The sequence below is a fragment of the Callorhinus ursinus genome, unplaced genomic scaffold, assembly GCF_003265705.2.
Source record: "Callorhinus ursinus isolate GAN/ISIS: 27379988/994484 unplaced genomic scaffold, GSC_fseal_2.0 scaffold5, whole genome shotgun sequence".
NCBI lineage: Eukaryota > Metazoa > Chordata > Mammalia > Carnivora > Otariidae > Callorhinus > Callorhinus ursinus.
In genome coordinates this window covers 47,981,495-48,004,082 of record NW_027397067.1, presented here as the reverse complement: position 1 = coordinate 48,004,082, position 22,588 = coordinate 47,981,495, and the positions used below count along the sequence as shown (strand labels likewise).

At 41.5% G+C, this 22,588-nt stretch overlaps 2 protein-coding genes across 5 annotated transcripts in view; one reads left to right on the top strand and one right to left on the bottom strand.

The window, feature by feature from the left end:
• The window catches only part of NCALD (neurocalcin delta), a 371,302-nt gene that overhangs the window by 28,749 nt on the left and 319,965 nt on the right, over positions 1-22,588 (top strand). The window lies entirely within an intron of this gene.
• Positions 12,291-12,583, bottom strand: LOC112823290 (small ribosomal subunit protein uS14-like). Its single transcript, XM_073892734.1, has one exon. It carries the CDS (start codon positions 12,562-12,564, stop codon positions 12,394-12,396), a length of 171 nt encoding a protein of 56 aa, XP_073748835.1. The 5' UTR covers positions 12,565-12,583; the 3' UTR covers positions 12,291-12,393.

The window sequence follows — 22,588 nt, the reverse complement described above, 5'->3', positions numbered from 1 at the left end:
GAGAAGAGGGAGTGCCCTTGACTTGGATGTGCAACTAATTTGTTTCCATAGAAATAACAAATAGTTACCAAGCACCTACTCTGTGCCATCCACTCTTTTAGGCTCTAGGAATATGGGGTTGCAAAAAGCAAGTGAGGGTTCTGCTCTCAAGAAAATAGAATTAAAGTAGAATTAAAGAGAACTAAAATAGAATTCTAATTAAAGTAGAATTATATCTACTCATATAGAGTAGATTGACAATGGGATCATACTTTGTTGGATGGTCAGGGAAAACCTCTGTGAGGAAAGGGGATTTAAATCGAATTGTGGATAACAGAAAGGAACAAGTCAAGAGAATAGCCGGGAAAGAGCATTCCAGATGGAGGCACGGGCAGTGCAGAAGCCTAGAGATGGGACCGAGCCTGATGAGTGTCACTGGGTTTAGCCTAGAGGGCAAAAGAGAAATGCTTACGGTAAGGCTGCCCAAGCACACAGGGGCTTGTAGGCCAGGTTAGTGGGTTCAGAGTTGTTCTAAGGGCAGCTCTATCTATGAGCTTTAGGTAGGAAAGTGGCATATTCTTTTTTACATGTAAACAATGGTTGTTTTTGCTAAGAATGGATTGTAGGGAGTAGAAGGTGAAGCGGGGAGACTCCTTAGGTTTTGTTGTAACCCCAAATATGACAGTGGCTTGAAAAGGGCAGAAGTAGTAGTGGAGCAGGGGTAGAGGATCAGAGCCCTAACCCAATACTGGAGTTCTTGTCGGAAGGGTTTTAGACACAGACACACACAGATGGAAGACAATGTGAAGACTTAGACAGATGACAGCTGGCCATCTGCTCGTCAAGAGGAAAGGTCTTAAAAGAAAAATCTTGCTGATACCTCAATCTTGGGTTTCAAGCCTCCAGAACTGTGAGAAAATCACTAACTGTGGTGTAAGCCACTCGGACTGCAATGCTTTGTTATGGGAGACTCAGCAAACTCATACATGGGAGACCCAAGAGGGGATGTTAAGTCACCATTGGGATGTGTGGACCTGGAGAGTCATGAATGTTGGAGAGATTTGGGGTTTGTCAGTCCAGGGGTGATATTGAATCCTGGACTGGATGGGAAACCTGGGGTGGGAGCACAGGTAGAAAAAGAGGGCCTGTGGCTGAGCCCTAGAATAGTGAGGGCTGAGCAAGGGGAGAGGGAGTCGTGGTCAGAGAGAAGCGAGAGCTTACCAGTGTGAGTCCACTTGAAAAGTGACCTTTGATCTTTAGTCTCTTGGCCTCATTTTGGATTCATATCTTGCACCTATTTGACTCCTAAGACTCTTCTTTGAATATAGGTTTTGGATCTTTGCATCAATCTCCTGCCCTGCAGCGCTTGATCACAACACCATTTCTCGTTTATTAGGGGTAGGGTGACAAACTGTCCCACTTTGCCCAGGACTGCAGGGTTTCTGGGATGTGGGCCCTTCAGTGCTAAACCTAGGACATTTCTAGGCACATTGGGATGAGTTGGTCACCTTAATAAAAGGAAAATTTTGGCAAGATTTATTTATTTCGTCTCACTGGCTTCAATGAAAGGTGACTGGTCTAAGAGAATGTCATAACTATTAGAATTATCATCTTTGAAAGGTTTATTTTTTCCTAGAAACTATCCAGAAATGGGTACTTCCACCATGAAACAAGCCTAACAGTGAAAAACAAGTTTGAGATACCATTCAGTTCCATTATCCCCTACCTAGTTTCATTTTAACAATATTTTCTTGGCTTGAGTTTGTATCATTAGTAATTTCATACATTTTAGGGTGTACATTTTGAGTAATTATCTCCCCAGTGATTTTTTAAGCATTTGCTTCAGTTAACTGAACACTTTAATGAGCCCACGAGCAGCATCTTTGGCATTAGACAAAATATAAAAGTGGAGCCAGCCACTATTCATTGGGTTTTAGCTGGTCTGGAGCTAACAGATGTTCAAAATCTAAACACAGGACTAAGTTGGTTTACCTTTCGTGGCCCTAATCTGGGTGAGTGGAAAAAATGAGGTCCTTCAAGTGTTCAGGTCCAATAAGGAGGGCTCCTGAATCCATCCTGAGTACTTGTTATTCGTTCACATCTCCCTGGCCTATCTTGGTTCTTAAGTCCAAGCCACCCATCACACTTGGTTCTGCCCCCTCCCTCCACCTGTCCCCTTTCCACCTCTCTCATCCTCAGGGCCTTCCTGGACTGGGCAGGAGGAAATATTAGACACATTTCCAGCTCCATCTGACCAGTGCCCCACTCCCACATCACATGACATGGACATAACTTTATACTCAACCAAACATATGTTCCTGCTAAGGCCCAAACAGCCTAAAGTCAGGGTCAACTTCTGTATTATTTTCCTAGGGCTGCTGTAACTAATCACCATGAGCTGCATGGCTTAAAACAACAGAATTTTATTCTCTTATAATTCTGGAGGTTGGAAGTCTGAAACCAGGGTGTCGGCAAGGCCATGCTCCCTCTGAAGGCTCTGGGGAGAATCCTTCCTTGTCTCTTTGAGCTTCTGGTGGTTGCCCATAATCCTTTGCGTTCTTGGCTTTCGGATACATCACTCCAGTCTTGGTCTCTGGCTTCATATGATGTTCCCCTCTTAGTGTGTCTCTGTGTCCAGATTTTCCTCTTCTAAGGATACCAGTCATTGAATTAGGGCCCTCCCTCGTCCACTATGACCTGACCATAATTTGATTTCACCCGCATAGACCTTATTTCCAAATAACGTTGCATTCACAGGTACTAGGAGTTAGGACTTCATATCTTCATATCTTTATGGAGGACACAATTCAATCCATAAGAACTTCTTGCTGATTAATCCTGTGAAGAAGAGCATTTGTTCATTAACAGGGCTTGGTGAAGTCAACCACACACTCAAGATAATAATTGCTGGCTTTCAGGCTTCAATTCTGGTACCAACTCCAGGGTGCGTTTTTTTTTTTTTTTCCCCATACCAACAAGCAATTAACTCAATTCTGACATTATCTACCTGGAGATAGTGACTGATCCCACAGGTTAAGAGCGTAGTCCTAAAGTCTGCCCTTCCCGCTTGGATGCCAATCCCAAGTTCAGGCTGTCATTTGTGCATTTGACTGACCAACTATAAATCAGAGGTTCTAACAACCCCTTCCTTGGGTTCCATTAATTTGCTAGAGTGGCTCACAGAACTCAGAGAAACATTTTACTTACTAGATCACCAGTTTATTAGAAAAGGATATAACTCAGAAACAACCAGCCATAGGGCAAGGTATGTGGCAGGGCCTCAGGACTTCATGCTTTCCTGAGATGTCACTTTCCCCACGCCTCCTTGTGTTCATGAACCCAGAAGGTCTCTGAACCCCACACTTTTGGGTTTTTATGGAGGCTTCATTATATGGGTATGACTGAGTAAGTCATTGGCCACTGACCTCAATCTTCAGCCTCCTCCACTCCCCAGAGGTCTGGAGGGGGCCTGAGTTCTAACCCTTTAATCACAGGATTAGATTAAACCTCTGGTGGTGATCAGCTCATCCTGAGACGACCCAGGGGCTTTCCAAAAGTCACCTCATTAACATAACAAAGGATATCTCGGAGAGCTCTCAACACTTAGAAAATTCCAAGAGTTTTAAGAGCTCCTTGCCAGGACCTGGGATGAAGATCAAACATATATTTCCTATTATAAATTACAATATCACAAGGCAGGATGGGGCAGTGAAAATGGTACAGGACGTGGAGTCAGAAGTACCGGAGTGCGCCCTTAGCTGAGGTTTCGCCTGCTGCAGTTTCGCTTCCCACTTCCCTTCCCGACGTTTCAGTTTCCCTGGGGTCAGTTTCCCTGGGGACAACTGCGCAGAAGTAACAGCGCCTCCTTCTGACGAATCGTCAGCCAATCAGTAGTAGCGTAATGCTAGGTCACAGTGCCCGCGTCACTCGGCATTCATGTCACTTCATCTTGGCACGTAGGCATTTTATCATCTCACATCATCACTAGAAGGAGGGTGAGTACATAATGAGATGTTGGGAGAGAGACCACATTCACACCACTTTTATTACAGTGTATTGTTATAAGTATTCTATTTTATTATTGTTGTTGTTAATCTCTTACTGTGCCTAATTGGTAAATCAAACTGTATCATAGGTATGTACGTATAGGAGAAAACATAGCATAGATAGGGCTCGGTACCCTCCTCAGTTTCAAGTATTACTGGGGGTCTTGGAATGTATCCCCTGTGCACAAAGGGAGACTATTGTGTTTAAATCCTGGCTCCACTACTCATCTGAGAAGACTTGGGCAAGTCACTTACCTTTTCTGATTCAGTTTCCTTGTTTGTAAAGCCAGTGTCTTATCTACCATGCATAGCAGCTGTAGTGAGGTTCACATGAGATAGTTTACACAACGCATCTGGCTGAATGTTCCATCCATGCTCTCAATGCTATCCCACTTCACTGCCCTTTTATTTATTTTTTGAAGTTTTTTTTTGGGGGGGTTGAGAGAGAGAGAGTGAATGCTTGGAAGAGGGAGAGGGAGAGAGAGAATTGTAAGCAGGTTCCACGCTCAGTGCAGAGCCCAATGTGGGGCTTGATCCCAGGACCCTGAGATCATGACCTGAGCTGATACCAAGAGCTGGATGCTTAACTGACTGAGCCACCCAGGCGCCCCTAAAGATTTTATTTTTGAGTAATTTCTACACCCAGTGTGGGGCTTGAACTCACGACCCCAAGATCAAGAGTTGACACGCTCTACTGACTGAGCCAGCCAGGTACCCCCCTCCCTTCCCCTTAAATTGAGCTGACATCATGTAAATTAATTTGCAAGTTTCTTTGTACTCTTCATAGAATTTAAACATTATAACTGTATGGCTAATGTTGAGATTATTAACCAGTCTGAGCATTACTCAAGTTTTTTATTTTAAGAGTGACTCTTTTTGGGTTTGATTGATAATTTTGGAAATGCAGTAGGAAGTGCCTTTTCCATCACAAAGTGGGTGGTATAAGGTCCATCACAGGAAACTTTATAGATAATCAAATATCTTGGTGTGATTAGAAACAACTGCCTTAGGAATTTGGTTCGAGTTGATTAGCCCTGATGATTTCTTGTGGCTCTGGGCCATCTATTTTATCCTCAGGAATTTGTGAGGTATTTAGGGGCAGGATTTGCCTCTTTCTGTTAACTACCGCCATCAGTTAGGAATTATGTTTGGTTCCTGGGAACAGAGCTGATTTCAGTGGCTTAAAAAACGTAAGGATTTATCATTTTTTCTAACAATAAATATTGGGAGGTAGTCAGTCTAGGGAAGGTATGGCTGCACCTTGGTCCTTGGGACCCAGGACTCTTACAGTTTTATGCACATTTCTCTTCTTGAGATAGCCTTATATGGGAAAAAAATTTGCAAATCATATCTCTGGCAAAGGATTAATATCTACATATATAAGGAACTAACACAATAGCAAAATAATAAAAATGATAATTTAAAGGGGTGCCTGGGTGGCTCAGTCAATTAAACATCCAGCTCTTGATTTCAGCTCAGGTCGTGATCTCAGGGTCAGGCCTCTTGTTGGACTCCGTGCTGGGAATGGAGCCTGCTGAAGATTTTCTTTCTCTCTGCCCCTCCCCACCCTATGCTTGTGTGTGTATGCTCTCTCCAAAAAAATAATAATAAATGATAAAAATGGGCAAAGGACCTGAACAAACATTTTTCCAAAGAAGATATACAAATGGCCAACAAGTACATGAAAAGATACTCAACAACACTAATCACCAGGGAAGTGCAAATCAAAACCACGATGTGATATCACCTCACACCTGTTAGAATGGCTATTCTCAAAAAGACAGAAGATGACAAGTGCTGATGAAGATGTGGAGAAAAACGTACCCTTCTGCACTGCTGGTGGGAATGTAAATTGGTATAGCCATTATGGAAAACAATATTATTAAAATATATTTTTTAAAGATTTTATTTATTTATTTGAGAGAGAGAGAGAGAGAGAGAGTGAGAGAGATCTCGCCCAAGAGGGGGTGGGGTTAGAGGGAGAAACAGACTCCCTACTGAGCAGGGAGCCCGATGTGGGACTTGATCCTGGGACTCTGGGATCATGACCTGAGCCGAAGGCAGTCGCTTAACCAACTGAGCCACCCAGGCGCCCCAATATTATTTAAAATATTAAAAAGATGACTATCATATGGTCCAGCATTTCTGCTTCTGGGTATATATCTAAAGGAGACGAAATTAGGATCTCAAAGAGATCTCTTTATTCCCAAGTTCATTGCAGCATTATTTATCATAACCAAGATTGAAAACAACTATATATATATATATATATATATATATATATATATATATAGTCACAAAAAAGAAGGAAATCCTGCCATTTGCAACGACATGGAAGGACCTTAAGGGAATTATGCTAAATGAAATAAGTCAGACACAATGTACCATCTCACTTGTATATGGAATCTAAACACAAACTGAACTCAGAAGCATAAATGGTGGTTGCCAGGGGTAGGGGAAATGGGTAAAGGTAGTCAAAGAGTACAAACTTATAAGATGAGTAAATTCTGGAGAGCTAATCTGCAGCATGGTTACTATAGTTGACGATACTGTATTGTGTATTTGAAAGTTGCCGAGAGAATAAATCTTAGAATTCTCACCACACACACTAAACGATAGTTCTATGAGGTGATGGATATACTAACTAACCTTATTGTGATAATCATTTTGTAATATATATGTATATCAAATTATCATGTTTTATACCTTGAACTTATACAGTGTTATATGTCAGCTACTTCTCAATAAAGCTAGAAGAGAAAAAAAAAAGATAGCCTTATAGTCCAAGATGGCTGCTGGAGCTGGAGCCATCACATCCATGCTCCAGGCAGAAAGATGGAGCAAAGAGGCATAGAGCCATAACTCCCAGCTGAATCAACACTCAAAGCCCTACCCTCCATTTTATTTGTGATTTGTTTTGTTTTTTTAAATCTCACTAACTATACTGGTCTGTAAGGGAGGCTGGGGAAGTGCAAATATTTTTAGTAGGACACTTTGCCACCCAATAATACAGATAGGAGAGAATGAGTACCTTGGCATTTAACAATCTCTGGCTCAACTCTCTCAACTCATTTGATCATACCCTTTATGATAAAAATGCATTTCCTTTTGCCCAACCACAATTATCAGTCATACTGAAGAGTCACTCATAAAGAAGTAAAGAGTAGTTTTTTTCCCTAGAGCACATAGGGTAATTCTTTAAGTCATGGGAACTTAGTGAAGTCATTCATTTATACAAGTGGTAAGTTGTTTGTGTCTCCTAAATGTCTGGCAAGGTACAAGGCTCTGAGGACAGAGCAATGAGTAAGACAGGCACCTAGTTACAGACTGGTGGAGGAACAGAGGAACATGAATCAAAGTGGCATATAAAGACATGAAGAATTCCTATGTGATGACAAAAAATGACAAGTCTTAGGTAAAATAAAAGGAACGCTCTGGGCACAGAGTTAGGGAAGGCTATTGACTCTATGGATGAATAGAAATTTGATGGATGGGTTGGAAGTAACTGGTTGAAGGAGCTGTGTGGGTAAATAGCATTCCAGGAATTCCAGGCATTCCAGAAAGAAAGAATAGTACAGATGAAGGCCAACGGTGGGAGGAGCATAGAAAAAGGCCAATTTGTGTGACTGGAGCACCAGAAGCCCGAGGAAGCACACTGGGACAGGGGATTAGAGAGGTGGGCGGGAACTAGCTTTGTGGGGATGTGTTAGGCACGTCAAGGATTTCAGTTGTCCTCCCAGAAGCAATGGAAGTCACTGAATTTTAAGGTGGGGTGGGGTTAAGGGCATGTGAAATGAACATATTAGCTCTTTGAAAAGATTACTGTGTTAGAGGATAGACTGGGCTGGATTGAATAGTGGCAGGCAGATTAGACAGGAGTCCAGGTAGGTGATGAATGGTGGCTTGGTACAGGATGCTGGTAGTTGTGGGCATGGGAAGAAGTAGATGGATTCAGGAGGACAAATGTAATTCTGGGGTGGGGACCACTTGACTTTTGAGGGCTGATGATATTCCAGATGTGTCTTTCTGAGATACAGAATTTCATCTTTAATATGAAAGAGAAAGTGGTTATACTAGATTTATTGCTAGTGATGTTAGATTTATTGATAGATTAGATTGATTGCTCAATTTCAAAATAACCCAGACTTGGGTTAGGATGAGATTTGATCCTGGTTTGGTTCTAAGTGCAATGTTTTTGATTTCATATATTTTTCTACCCCTCAACTCTGGGATTTTGACAAAATGTACACCAGAAACCTCTATGCTCTTGTACAGTCATGAGAGAAGCTGCTATGAGAGTTGTTAACTTTCTTCATTTACCAGAATTTGAGAATTAAAGAATTGAGAGGTTTCAGGTTAAACATGGTGCCCAAGTACAATGTTTATTATGCAATGTTTACTGTCTCCCATCCTTAATACTACTAAAATGTCAGAGAAAGGATTATACAGCATTAACTCATGAGGACAAAATGAATAGGGAAGGAGAGAGATCCCAACACAATTTTGACATATGGAAAGTAGATGGATTAATGGTAACTGATTTGGGTTTTAGCTTTTCCTGCTATAGCCAATAATAAGCAAGCTGCTTTGTGTCACAAACTCAAGACAAGCTCAGACATTGGTGGCTCTAGATACCTCTGAAGGTGGGGCTGATAAGAGCATTAGTTTAAAAAGGATTCCCTCCCTCCACTTATGATGCTAGACAAGTACCCTTCCTCCATTCTGCATAGATAGGTTTACGTCTAGAGAGGATGAACTTGGGAGCTCCCGGACTAGAGGAAAAGTCAACAGATACTTGGCAATACTTGGAGACATTTTTTGTTGTTGGAACTTGGTGGGAATTTGTTACTGGCATCTAGTGGGTAGATGCCAGAGATTCTGCTAAATATTCTACAACACACAGGACTGCCCCACAACAAAGAATTATCTGCACCAAAACGTCAATAGAGCTGAGGTTGAGAAACTCTGAGTTAAGTGAAAATCTGGGGTGAGAATCCCTGCCTCCTTACCCACTGTAGACATGGGCATGCAAGGCACTACAGGAGATGGAAGAATATCTTGATTGGGAAGTTGACTAGCAAAGACAAATATGCGGACATCTGTATATGTCCCAACAGTGTGACAGGTTTCCTGCCAATCACTCATAAATTCTTCTCATTCTCCCAGAACTTCCATTTATCTTTTTGAGACTGTCTTAAATATGACCAGAGAGCAAAGTCTCACCAGATAGTTGAGGACAGTCTCTTCATGAAAAAATGAAGATAAAAATTAAGAGGAAAAAAGAGGAATCGAGAAAAAAAAATAAAGAATACAAGCAACAGAAGAAAACATTAAAAGTAACTTATAGTATCTCTAGAGAGGTAAGAGATACTATTGCACCTCTTAAACTAGACCACTATGCTATTAACAAGAAAGGGATATTGATACAAGTTATTAGAAACTAAAACTATGAGAGCAGAAGTAAAAATGAAGGGTTGGATAGTAAGTTTGAAGAACTCTTAGAAAATACAACAGAAGGACCAAGAGATGGGGAAATAGGAGAGAAAAATAGAGCCATGGAGGAAAATCTTAAGAGGTCAACATCCAACTAATAGCAATTCCAAAAGAACATGAAGGAAATCAGAAAAGAAAAAAGAAAAAAAGAACAAGAAAGTCCCCCAAAGGATAGGAGTTTCCAGATTAAAGGGCCTGCTGGGTGCCCAGTACGAGAGATGCATATCACCATGAAATGTTATACCAGGAATGAAGAAAGATCTTGGGAACTATCAGAGACGAGAAGAAATCAGTTATCAGGGGAACTAGACTTTTCAACAGAAACCCTGGAGGCCAGAAGTTAATGGAGCATTGCCCTCAGCATTTTGAAGGAAAATTATTTCCACTTAGAATTCTGTATTTTTGCAGAACTTCAGGCAAATGTAAAGGTGGAATAAAAGCCTTTCCAAAGTTATGTGATGGAAGGTATTTAACTTCTATGTATCTTGACTTAGGAATATGCTGCAGGATGTGCACCATCAAAAAGGAGGATAAATCAAGACAGAGGAAGCCATGGGACTTGGGATCAGGTCAGGGACCCACACAGTAGAAAGAGAAGGGAATACCTGACTTAAAGTGTGCATTAGGCCCATGGAGCTTGGGCAGATTGTAACAGGTGGATGGAACACTCCAAAAAGGATGTCTTTAAGGAAAGCAAATGAATACTGCATTGTGTAATAAATGCAATGAGAGGAATTTTAGAGAACTGTGGGAGTTTTCAGGATACAATAGTGAAAGTTATATAGAACATTAAATAAATGAAAAATGAGGCAAAGAACAGAGGATGAACAGGAAAGGAAATCTATTCTGATCGTACATCTAGAGAGCACTCATTCGATGCCAGGCACTCTTTTCAGCGTTCACCCATAATTTTTCGTTTAACCCTCACAGCAGCCCATGAAGTGGGTATGGCTACAGTTTTCATTTTACAGTTATGGAAAATGAGGCACAAGGCCACATAGCTGGTACCTGTTGGAGGCAGGATTTCAACCAAGGCAGTCTGGGTTCATAGTCGTAACAGTGTAAATTCTATATTGCTTTAATCAAAATAGTGATGTTACTCTTTCGAGGTGACGGTGGGGAGGAGAAATGGGAGGAACTAATGTAACTGCTAGGTTCTAATCTTTGACAGTGGGAAGTAGTAGATAATGTCCACATGGGAAAGAAAAACAAGAAATAGCAATAAAGCATCTAATATAAAAATATGGAGGTTATGATGGTAGGAAATAGCTAAAAAGAGTTGGGAGTTGTTACCTGTGGGGAATGGGACCGGGAGGTGGAACGAGGTGGGGTAACAGGATGCTCATTTTTCTTTTAGCCTTACAGTGCAATTTGACTTTTTAAAAACAATATACTTGTGTTATTTGATTTAAAAAAAGGTTAAATAAAGATAAAAGGAATAAAGGAATTTTTTAGTTTTTTGTTGGATCACCCAGTTGGAATCTAAGCTGCTGCATGGGAAAGGGTCCCTGTCCCCATCTACAGGGGCACCACACCTTTGATATTCATGGCTGTAGCCATCATGCTGTGACTCCTTATGGGAGGGCTTGTAAGGGGTTCCAGAATGGTGTGCGTAAGTCCAAACCATGCTGAGCTGGTTTGAAATACTATTCATGGATCGTTTCAATTGAAGGAAAATGTCTTCTTGGCTTGGGTTTGTAGATTTAATTAGACAATTTCAGAGTCAAAGTTGTGCTGTTGCCATTTTAGGGTTGAGTCAGACTTTATGAACTCACCGGCAGGGGAGACACTCAGGTCGTATTCATTTATTTATTTATTTTTAAGAGTCTTGCCTCCTGCAGCTATTTTTTCAATCTTTATACACCAGAAGAAAAAGAATCATTGTTAATAAACACAAGGAGTGAAATACATTGATTTTTCTTTTGCTCTTTGGAAGTAGGGCGAGGAGATGTGCACGTCTCAGTAGTAATTCTTGTTTTTGTTCTGAGTCCTTCATTGCATTATTCACCCAGGGACTGCAGAGTGATTTGAATCAGAGCTATGGTAGAAGGGCCTCAGCCCTCGATGGAGAGGCAGGCCAAATGCTCCCATGAATTTGCAGCCCCATTACAAATGCACCCTGCTGGGTGGAAGCACTCGGTTTCTTTTGCCAGAAAGTCTGAACAGAACAGGCTTCTATTTAACCATGTGTTATCTTGAAAACTCTCTTCTCATTTTTTTTTTTTTCAGTCTGGAGATTTCTTTAGTGATGCCTCCCATCAGAAAGAAGAACAATGATTCTAGCAGTGACTGAGGAAATATTAATTTCGAATATTCAATAACACATAGGGATGTTTTCCTTGTGGGACATTTATGGAGATTGCACATTTTAGACCATTTGGAATGGATGTTGGGGGGAGGTGGATCCTCGCATACGTTTTAGTTGGAGAAGGATTTGGGGAGAAACTGGAATTTAAAGAGGCCTTTTAATTTTTATCAATTTCTGTCAGGGACAGAGAGCTCCTGTGTCAGTCATATCTCCAAAGAGAGGTTTACTCCTCCAATTACTGCTTTCTAAAGGGCTGTTACTTGAAAGCAATAAGCACAAAGAGACAGTGTCTTAGGACAAATGCTGATGCCTTTTTATTCCTCTTTGCACTCTTACAAGGGAACCACAGTTAGCTAACTTTGCTGTGGCAGCATTAGTGAGTAGCTTCATGGAAAACGTGTACAGTGGTGGGTTATGAAACCAGATTTGGGAAAGCAATTTCTTTCTTTCTTTCTTTAAATTGGAGTATTTTTTATTTTATGTACAATGAGTTGACATTAAAGTAGGTATCTTGGTTATCTGCAGTTAAGGTAGGTTATCTTGGATGACCAATTCAAGGAAGTTCACTTAATCCAACTTAATGAAGCCTGTATCCTTCGCGTACTGACGGAAACACTGGCGGCACATATTGAGGCCGTATTTCCGGATCAGACCGTGCCGGTTTGAGCAGACGTGGCAAGAACGCGAACCCTGGCCAAATTTCCTCGGATGGCTCCAGTACAGCTGCTGGTGACCCATCTTGCTCTCTTGGATGCAACGAGGCAAAAGGCGGGAAGGCAATTTAAATACAATGCTCAACCTGTTCCTTTCGTTGTGTGATTGCTATAAAGCAAAGCAGTAGATTAGGATCACATGCATAGGACCCCCGGCCACTCCTAGCTCACAGCCCCACCAATAGACCAAATTCTTGTTTCTAGGATTGGTCTGGCAGCTGCTGGCTTCCATTAGGCTTAGAATTGGTGGGCACCAGCCATGCCCAGCTGAGCGTTTCTCGGGTGCCTCGTAAAGGGGCTTGCAGCTGAGCTCTTTAATTTTTAAAATATGTTTATTAAATGATTTCTGTCTTAGTTGGGACTACTATAACAAAATGCCACAGAGTGGGTGACTTAAACCACAGATATCTATTTCTCCCTGTTCTGGAGGTTGGGAAGTCCAAGATCAAGGTGCCAGCAGATTTGCTGTCTGATGGGAGCCACACCCTGGCTTGCAGATGGCCTCCTAGCTAAATGCTCACACGGCCTTTTCTCTGTGCGTGGTGCATGAACGTGGAGAGAGTCTCTCTTCCTGTCTTATAAGGGTACTAATCCCATTATAAGGGCTCCACCCTCCGGGTTGAATCTAAGCCTAATCCCCTTGCAAATGCCCCACTTCTAATTATATCACGTTGTGGTTAGGGCTTCAACGTAGGAATTTGGGGGCAACATAAACATTCATCTCATGACAATGTTCTATCTTTATTTTTCTTCTTATGATGAAAAGGCAATCATCTTTAAATACCAGTATGATGTCTGGCTTAAGGTATGTGTGCAGTACTTTAGCTGGCTGGCTGAGCCAGTGGGAGAATTCGTAGAAAAGGAGTGTAGGGGCGCTTGGGTGGTTCAGAAAGTTAAGCGTCTGCCTTCAGCTAAGGTCGTGATGCCAGGGTCCTGGGATCGAGCCCTGTGTGGAACCCCATGTCAGGCTCCCAGCTCAGCGGGGAGTCTTCTCCCTCTCCCCCTGCTCATGCTGTCTCTCTCTGTATCTCTCTGTCTCAAATGAATAAATAAAATCTTAAAAAAGGAGTGCTAATTTGGAAGAGGAGAGGGAGTGTGCATGTGTAGGAAACCAATGGGCTCTTCTTATCTTCTCGTTATCTGAATGCTTCTCAACATTCAATCAATCAGGGGAGTAAACGGACTAACAGTTTTTAAGCCCAGGGACTGTTTGTGCCACGGTCCAGGCGTGTTTTCGTCAGTATGACACCAATATTATTAAAGACTTGTTTTCTGTAGGAGAGGGGCTTTGTTGAGACAGTGAATACCAAGGGACTCATTAGAGATTTAACCTCAAAAATAATGTGCCAATGCATTTGAATTCTAAGCAGACCCAGTTGTACTCTGGTCATGCTGTAGTCATGTGACTTATTGACATTATGGTAAACAGTACATTTTTAAAAATTATTTATTTATTTTTTTTTTTAAAGATTTTATTTATTTATCTGACAGAGAGGCAGCGAGAGCAGGAAAACAAGCAGGGAGAGTGGGAGAGGGAGAAGCAGGCTTCCCGCTGAGCAGGGAGCCCGATGTGGGGCTCTATCCCAGGACCCTGGGATCATGACCTGAGCTGAAGGCAGATGCTTAATGACTGAGCCACCCAGGCATCCCTAAACAGTACATTTTCTAGTGTTATTGAAAGCATAGAATATTTTGTTCTACCTTTTTTTTTTTTTCTTAACGATAAGAGACAAACCACCAAGAGAAGGGGTTTCAAACTTGGGGAGCTTACATAAAATACAGATACCAGGACTTAGATTCAAAACATAAGGATAAGGGCCCACAAATCTGAATATTTAACAAATGCCAAAGATAATTATGCTGCACATGGTCTAAGCATCAAACTTTGGAGAAAAACACCAAACCAAACCACACAAAAAAATCCGATCTTCAAACCCTCTCTAGCACCAAAACTTGTCCCATATATCAAACCCCGTAGGCCTTAGTATGCTCTTAGAAGCTTGGCCTTAATGCCTAATGAGTGGGCTGGAGGCCTAGACTAGCTGGAGTTCCTCAGAGCCCTTTGTAAATAATTGGAGAGGCATCGGTTGGGTACAACACAAGCCAGTCCTGATGTCTCCTTGTAATTGCAGTTTCTGTGGGGGCCCCAAGCCCTTCATGCCCACCATATGGAGTGGCCACAGAATTTTAGTATCCCCCAGAGGCCCCAGAGCGCATGCTTTTATTTGAGAGTCTTCCTTCCAAGTAAAATGAAACTCCCAAGGCTTTCTCTTTGATTCGTGGGAGCAACTATGAATATTCCCTCTCTCTACCCAGCCTCTACCAAGAATACTTTAATTCAGTGGGGTTGAGGTCCCCTGAAGTTTCGTGACCAATTCTGACAGAACAGAACAATAATATACTCAGGAGCCGACCCTTAAAGTCCTCAGTGAAATATTTGGCTCACCTCCTCCCTCCATTTGTGCTATGTGAAAGAATACCATGGTGTGACCTGGTATATTGTTTTTGGATAATTCTGCAGGCTAGTCTTGAAATGAATGCTTATAGGAAGCTGTCAAGATGAATCTAGTATTAGGCAATAAAGGTCGGCTGGGGGTGGTTTAAATAAAGGTACTTGCTTGGGATTGTTTAAAATAATGGAGCTCGTAGGTGAGAAGTGAAAATAGCCAACACGGCTGGTTGCTGACAGCACACGGGGCGTTACCCTTTTGTGTGAAGTCATTGGAAGAGAGATGAATTATGTTTCCTGGGCGGATTTTTTTTTTTTTTTATGGAAGGTGGGTGGCAGCAGGGATCTATTTTTATTTAAAAGGCTTGAGAAGTGCAGTGGAATGGCTGCAGTTTGCAGTCAGGTCTTTGCCTTTGTTTGACAAGGCCCGAGCCACTGGCGGCAGAAGAATGGTAGTCCTGCCCCATTGCTGTGGCACTTCGCCGAGATGCTTTATAATATTTGGGCAAGTTTGCCATTATCCTTGTGTCTTAATTTCTCACTTCCTTAAATATGATTTAACGCCTCGTGGCATGACGGGATTTCCTTAAATGTTGGCAGATTGCTTTATATGTTCAGATGTGCGAAGGGAAAGTCATCCAATTTATTAATTATGCATTGCAGTTAATAATCATATAAAGCTGTCAAGTGATCAGCTGTAGGAGGTGTGTGAGAAAAGGACTGTTAAAACAGCAGCAGTTGTTGCTATAGATAGGGCTCTTCCCTGTTGTGCTCATAACCTTTTAAAGAAATGCACAGTTCTAACTTCAAAGCCCTATTTCATGAAAATTGTGTTCTGGATGGCAGAGTTGTTTCTATTCACCACCCCCCCCTTTGTGGGAAGTGAAGGCTGTCGTGCTGTGATTATCTTCAAAAGAGTGCACTCCATGTGGTAGGTAGAGAGCTCATCTTTCATGAGAGGAAGAGTGAATCCTTCCTATCTGGAAGATTCTGGCTTTGTCAGGGACTAGCTGGCTGTGTGAGGAAGACGCCTACACCTCTGGGTCACGGCGTCTCTCCCTGTAAAATGGAGACATCCTACAGTTGTGCAGAGGATCCTGTCTGTCCTGTTCACTTCCTCAGGGTGATTGACCTGTGTCAGGGCTAGAAAAGGAACAAATACCAGGCAGCCGGGGGCAATGAGGTCTCTGCTCTAAGCTGGTACTCAGCGCCGTGTGTGCATGAAACAGATGCTCACTGAGGCTTGCTCCGGGAAAGGAGGGAAGGATACAACAGATGGATTCACAACATAGGCAATGGACTGTAGCCAGCCTACCTGGGAGCTGCCATGGGGAGATGGCTGGAAACCAAAGCCCGAGCCCCAAGCTGAAGCCGTAGTCTCTAGCCCTGAGGAGTCACCCAGTTTCTCTCACCTTTGAGTCTTCTCCACTTAGCCTCCTCAGTAAGGCCCCCAAGCTTGAGTATTTATGACCCATGGGTCTAGAAGTCACCGCTGATCATCTACAGGCTCTAAGACTCATCTGCATTCCTTTAGCAAGTATTAATGAGTCCATACTGTGCCCCAGTACCTCTTGTAAGTCTTGCCCCCAGTGGGAAGTTCAGCCAGTTATCAGATACATAGGCAAATGAATGAATGAGCAGTGCACTTTCAGATATAGATGAATGAATAAAAGATAAAATAAGATGATGGGACAGAGAGTGATAGATAGAGATAGATGGGGGATGGTGCAGCACTTTAAAGAATGGAGTGAAAGTAGTATTTGAATAGGCTTGAGTGAGGAGCAGAGCCCGCAATGTGGAGATCTAGGAGACTCGAGTCCAGGCAAAGGGAGCAGCATGCGTGAAGGCCCAGAGTCAGGAATGAAAGCAATGGGTAAAAGGAACAGCAAGAAGCCATAGGGATGGGAGCATAATTAACGAGGGGTCAAGTGGTGGGAGATGAGGAGCGGGGCAGCTCATCAAGGGACTTGTAGTTTAGTCAGGAGTTAGGAGTTTTTCTAAGTGAAATGGAAAGCCGTTGGAAGAGTCTCAAGTTGGAGCACCATGATCTGATCCACATTATTTAAAGATCACTCTGGTGGCTGTGTGCAAAGCAGAATGCAGAGGGGTCAGCGTGGAAGCAGGGAGCCCAGGTAGGAGGCTGCTTGCTGCTCTAATCCCCGTGAGAGATGATGGTGGCTTGGGCCAGGTTTGTGGTGGTGGAGGTGGTAAGAGCTAGCCATTTAGGGACATTACAGGATTTGTAGGTGAGCCAGTTGTGGGGTGTTGAGAAAGAGATAACTCAAGTGTTTCTCTGGAGGAACTAACTGCACAGAATTGACATTTGCTGTCATGGGAAGACTGGGAAAGGAACAGGACTGAGGGGAGAAATTAAATTTATGTTTTGGATGTGTTCATTTGTGAGATGCCTACTAGGCATCCAAATAGAAATGTCAAGCAGCTACTTGGATGTTTAAATCTGGAGCATGGGAGAGGCGGGGACTGGTGATGAGAATTTGGGAGCTAATTCTAACCAGGGCTTCAGCTGAGATCACCCAGAGAGATTGTGTTTACGGGGCGAGAAGGAGGCCCAGGACTCATCCCTAGGGTACTCTGACATCTAGAGGTGGGGGAAGGGGAGGGAAGGCAGCTGAGGGCTGCGGAGGAGGTCAAATTGCAGAGACAGTGAATTCAACTGATACCTAGCCCACCAACATGTAGGTCCCCTGCAAGTTTGCTAAGTACTCCTGGCCCAATCAGTAGTGGCCAAAGTGAATGGGCGGTGAGGCCTGCTGACGTCCACTGAGTTTTGTGGGCAGGATCAGGTTTCTTGAGAAGGGGAAAGGACAGGGTAGGGATTCCAAAACCTGGCCTAAAATGTAATTGAAATTTTGTTGACTGACTCTTAAGGATATTACTTCTCACTCTCTTTCTCTTTTATCATAGCTTTCTTTTACTTTATTTTTATAGGCTTATTACTAGGTCTGTCTTACCTTTTCCCTTCCAGAGGATCTCAGAGGCCCTTGGTACCGCCAGTACCTAGATTTCTTCCCCCCTTTCTGTCTTCTTTCCTTTCTTGGCCCAGCCTTAAAAAGTTTCCTTTCCACATCCACATTCATGGAGATAATCCAGCATCCATAACCTGGAACTGTCTTGTACCTGTGGAAGAACCACAGGATGGGGCCACCAGCATAGCCGACTCTTCTCCCGGCAGTGGTGAAATGATCCTCTCAATCTCATACACACTGTCAGAATAAACCTTTGACCCAAATAGTGCTAAGGCATTCCAGGAGTCTAGATGAACAGTTCCCCTCAGAGAGACAGGGAAGCGTTGCTTAAGTTCAGGAATGCCGTGAGCAGATGTTGATTAAGAGACCTGACACGATTGCTAAGGGAAGAGAGGTGTTTGGGGAAGCTGGTTTAGCACTGCTTCACTCTGTTCCCTGAATTCTGTCTCCTGGCCAGCTGTGCAGATGTGGGCCACAGGCACAGTGGGGTGAACAGTGTAGGTGATTGTATAAATCCATCATCACCATTAGAAAAACAGCTTAAAGTGTGCGTTCTTAAAAAAGGAAGGCATGCCATTCATTGTATATAATTACAATTACCTCTTCACCAGCATTAGAGGGACCTGCTCAGAGATATAATCAAAGAGTACTTATTCAACACAAAGCCTCTTAGATGAGTGCAGGTATTATTTCATGTCCATTCCCTCGATTCTCCTCACTTGTGAGAGGATGTATTCTCCCTGGCAAGTCATTTCGAGCTTTTATTTCTCTTACATAATTGTGGATAATAGAGTTGACCTTTCTCACTTAGATTATTTAGTTTAATGCCCTTGAAATGTGGCAAATGCTATATGGCTGCTAAAATCTTATTCCGTTTCTCTGCTCCAACCTCTAGGTCTTATTTTCAGGGAGGCAGACTGTTGGACCCAGCAAAGCAATGACCTGGGAGGCAGGTGGTGGTTCAGCACCTTCCTGGAAAAAATGAGACTGATTTTCCTCATCTGCAAACCTGTCTGGTCACTCAACTTAACTTAATAATTCACCAGTGTTCTCTTAGCAGAATATTTTACAATATTATAAAGATATTTATAAAGATTTTATAATCTATAAAAGATCATAAACATATTTCAGAAGTTGGGAAGGAGGGAAAACCTCTCAAATCTTCCCTAATAAACACAACCTTTTTCTTTCTTTACTCCTTTTTGGTCTTTCTACTGTTTATATGCACTTTTAGAATCTTAATTATGGCATACACAAGACTTGCATATTCTTCTATAATTTTTAATAATTTAATAGTTTTATTTTTCTAAATACTATTCCATAGATTAGAATGACCACAGTTTATTGACTTTTCTTTGAAGGGATTTACTTTGTTTCCAGTTTTCCACTATTCTGTCACTGCAGTGCTTTTTTCCTTTCTTTTGTGTTATTTCCTTAGGATGAAGTCTTGGGACAGTAATATGGGTAGGGTTACCACATAAGACACAGGATTCCCAGCCACAGTGGAATTTCAGATAAACCATGAATAGTTTTTTAGTATAAGTATGTCCCATGTAATAGTTGGTACATACTTATACTAAAAAGTGTTCATTTTTATTTGAAATTCAAATTTAACTGGGTATCCACAATTTTTATTTGCTAAATCTGACAACCCTAATTGTGAGTCAGAACAGGAACATTTTCATGAGTCTTGATACACATTGCCAAATTTCTGTTAGATTTATCATTAAGATTTTATTATTGATTTAAATGAGGAGGGGAAACTTTCAGAGGGGAGAAATAGAGAAGAAAATGGGAACTGTAAGATGTTCTATAAGTAATTATCTAGGTTATTACATTTTTAGTTTTTAGGAGACTTACATAATCACATACTATTATATAAACATATAATATTATACATTCATAGACACATAAGGAAAAATTTTTTGGACCACACATATTTCTGGTAACATCTACCCAGTTTCTTGGTGGGACACTTGCTATTAGTTGCCTACTGGCTATGTGTCGCCCTTCTTTCTTACTAACAGAACTCTGATTTTGTTCAGGGCAGCAGTGGGACCAGTTAAAAACTCAATTTCTCGGGCTACCTAACTGCTAAAGGTGGCCATGGGACTCAGTTCTAACCAAAATAGGTGAGCAGAAGTCTGTGGTATTGTATCTTTCCCTTTTTCCTTTGCCTGGAATGTGAACGTGATGTATAGAGATACAGCAGCCATCTTATGACCTGTGGAAAAAAACTATGCGTACGGAATGGTGAAGTAGTAAAATACGATTCACAACTTGTACGCCCATAATTGATTAAATAACCTTGTTCTAGTTTATTGCATATATTTTTTATAAGCCTCTTCAAGTCCTTTGTAGAAATAGGCCTAAATCTATATACACATATATAATAAATATTTTGTGGACATCAGTATGCCCACAGGAAGAGTTTGAGGAATTCTTGAGGAACTGCCCTGACCGTTGCTGATAAAGTTCAATCAGGGTTGAAGGCCAAGTCTAATTCCTGAGACTCAGAGACCAATGAGAAAGGATACAATTCACCAGTCTAGCTTTGGGCACAAGGATTAAGATCTCAAAGGAAGTAAACGTGACAAACAGGAAGTTAGGTCAGACTCTTAGGGCTTCAGAATCAGTTGTCACACCAAGGTCAGGAACTTCAGAGTTAATAAAGGCAGGGAGAGCCTTACAGATTAGAGCAGGAATTTGTCCAGGTAAGTAAGTGGATCAAAACGAGAGAAGCAACCCATAGATACTACGCTGTAGTTCTGGTGCTGTTTTCTCCATCTAAATCTGTTTAATAGTTTACCCTCTGCCTTGGTACCTCTATGGTCATACAGAGTCCTGAAAAATGAGGGCGGATGTCAATGAGAACTGAACTGTCTGCTGTAGTTGGAAGATCTTTCCCATAGATGAGCTTCTGGCTCTGTGCATTTCAAACTTTGTTTCTTGTCTACTACCCACATACTTCCAGTGCTGGGCACTTTAGGACACGTTCATATCCTCTGGCCTTGCACCTTTATGAAACAACACTGGGTGAGTCAGCACAGTGGGTGGTAGGAACATTCCTGAAAACCCATATCTACCCTGGGACATCAAGCAATAACTCAACTGTACGTGGAAATGATCACAAGTCTCATTAACATGTCCCGTGAAGCTTCAAACTGAATATATCCCAACTTAATTTCTTTTTATCCAGATCCCCCAAAATGCCCAGGGCAACTCCAGTACCACCTGCTATGAGACAAAGTATGATGGAGAAGAAATGGTGGTGGAAAGAGACAGCGGTTTTAACCTGTTGCTGCTGAAATAGCTTACTAATGCAAAATAAAAACAAAACCAAATGACCATGTGGGCACATTATTAGGATCCCTCCTAGAGTTCTAGAAAGGCCTGTGTGCCCTTAGAAAGTGTCCTGAAGTTTGGGCTTCTTTAGCTTTATGGTAGACCTATCTCTGTGCATTCCTTTTAAGAGATGTGCCTGTGGCTCACACATACCCTTTGGGTTGCCTTGAGTGCTGCCTGACAACTTGAGAGCAATGTATTTTTTTAAATAAATAATGTTTAATTTGTTTTAAAATTGTAGGCAATCCTTGCTGTTGTTAAAAGCAAAAAAGAACAAAAAGCGCAAAAATACACATGTACTATAATTCTGCCATGTGGGGATTTGGGTGAATTTTCTTTTGGATATTCTCTTTTCATTGATACTTTTATATTCCTTATCATCAAAAAGGGGACAACTTCAAAACGTTATTTTGAAGATTAGATTTATGGTGAGCTTTCTCCTCTATCATTAAATATCCTTATAAAAAGATGATTAAAAAAATAACTAATATTTTTAAATTCCCCATTATTGGGTATTTAAGTCACTATTGAACATTTAGGTTATTTTATTATAAATAAGATATGGTGAGCATCTTTCTACATATATCTTTATGTGCTTTTTCTTATTACACACGTAATACATTTCTAGGAGATATTCCAAAGTGAAATGACTGAGTCACAAGATATGAAAAATTTAGAGAATTTTATACATACAGATACGTTGCTCTTTAGAAAGTCTGTATGAATTTATACTTTTGAAAGAAATGTGTGAGAATGTTTTCCTAAACCCTTGCCAGAAATTTATACTATTATTTAAAAAAAATCTTTGGAATGGTATCTCATGGTTTTAATGCTTATTTCTCTGTTGTGATGCTGAACATTTCTTATATGCATTTGGGCTTTGTGGATCTTCTGTAAATTGTCAGTTCCTGTCTTTAGGCAAGAATTTTTTTCTAATTAGACATTTTTAAATTAAGGCAATATATTTTTTAAACTGCACAGAGCCTTTTATTCTTATTTTCATTATTATGTGTTTCCCTGTCTGCTCTTTCGCTGGCTTTTCTTCTTTTCCCTAAATGGAGGAGTGGCCCACAGAGCTGCCCTTGACCCCTATTTTTTCCTTATCTATTAGACTGAGTCATATGAAACTGCAGTTTTTAGAAGGCAAAAAAATGGTAAAATACCAGCAATTTTATATGGCTACACCTGATCTGTTTCTCTTGATAACCTGATTAAATCTTCCTCCCTCCCCCCCGTCTACCATTCTGTCTGTCCATTTGTTCATCCTC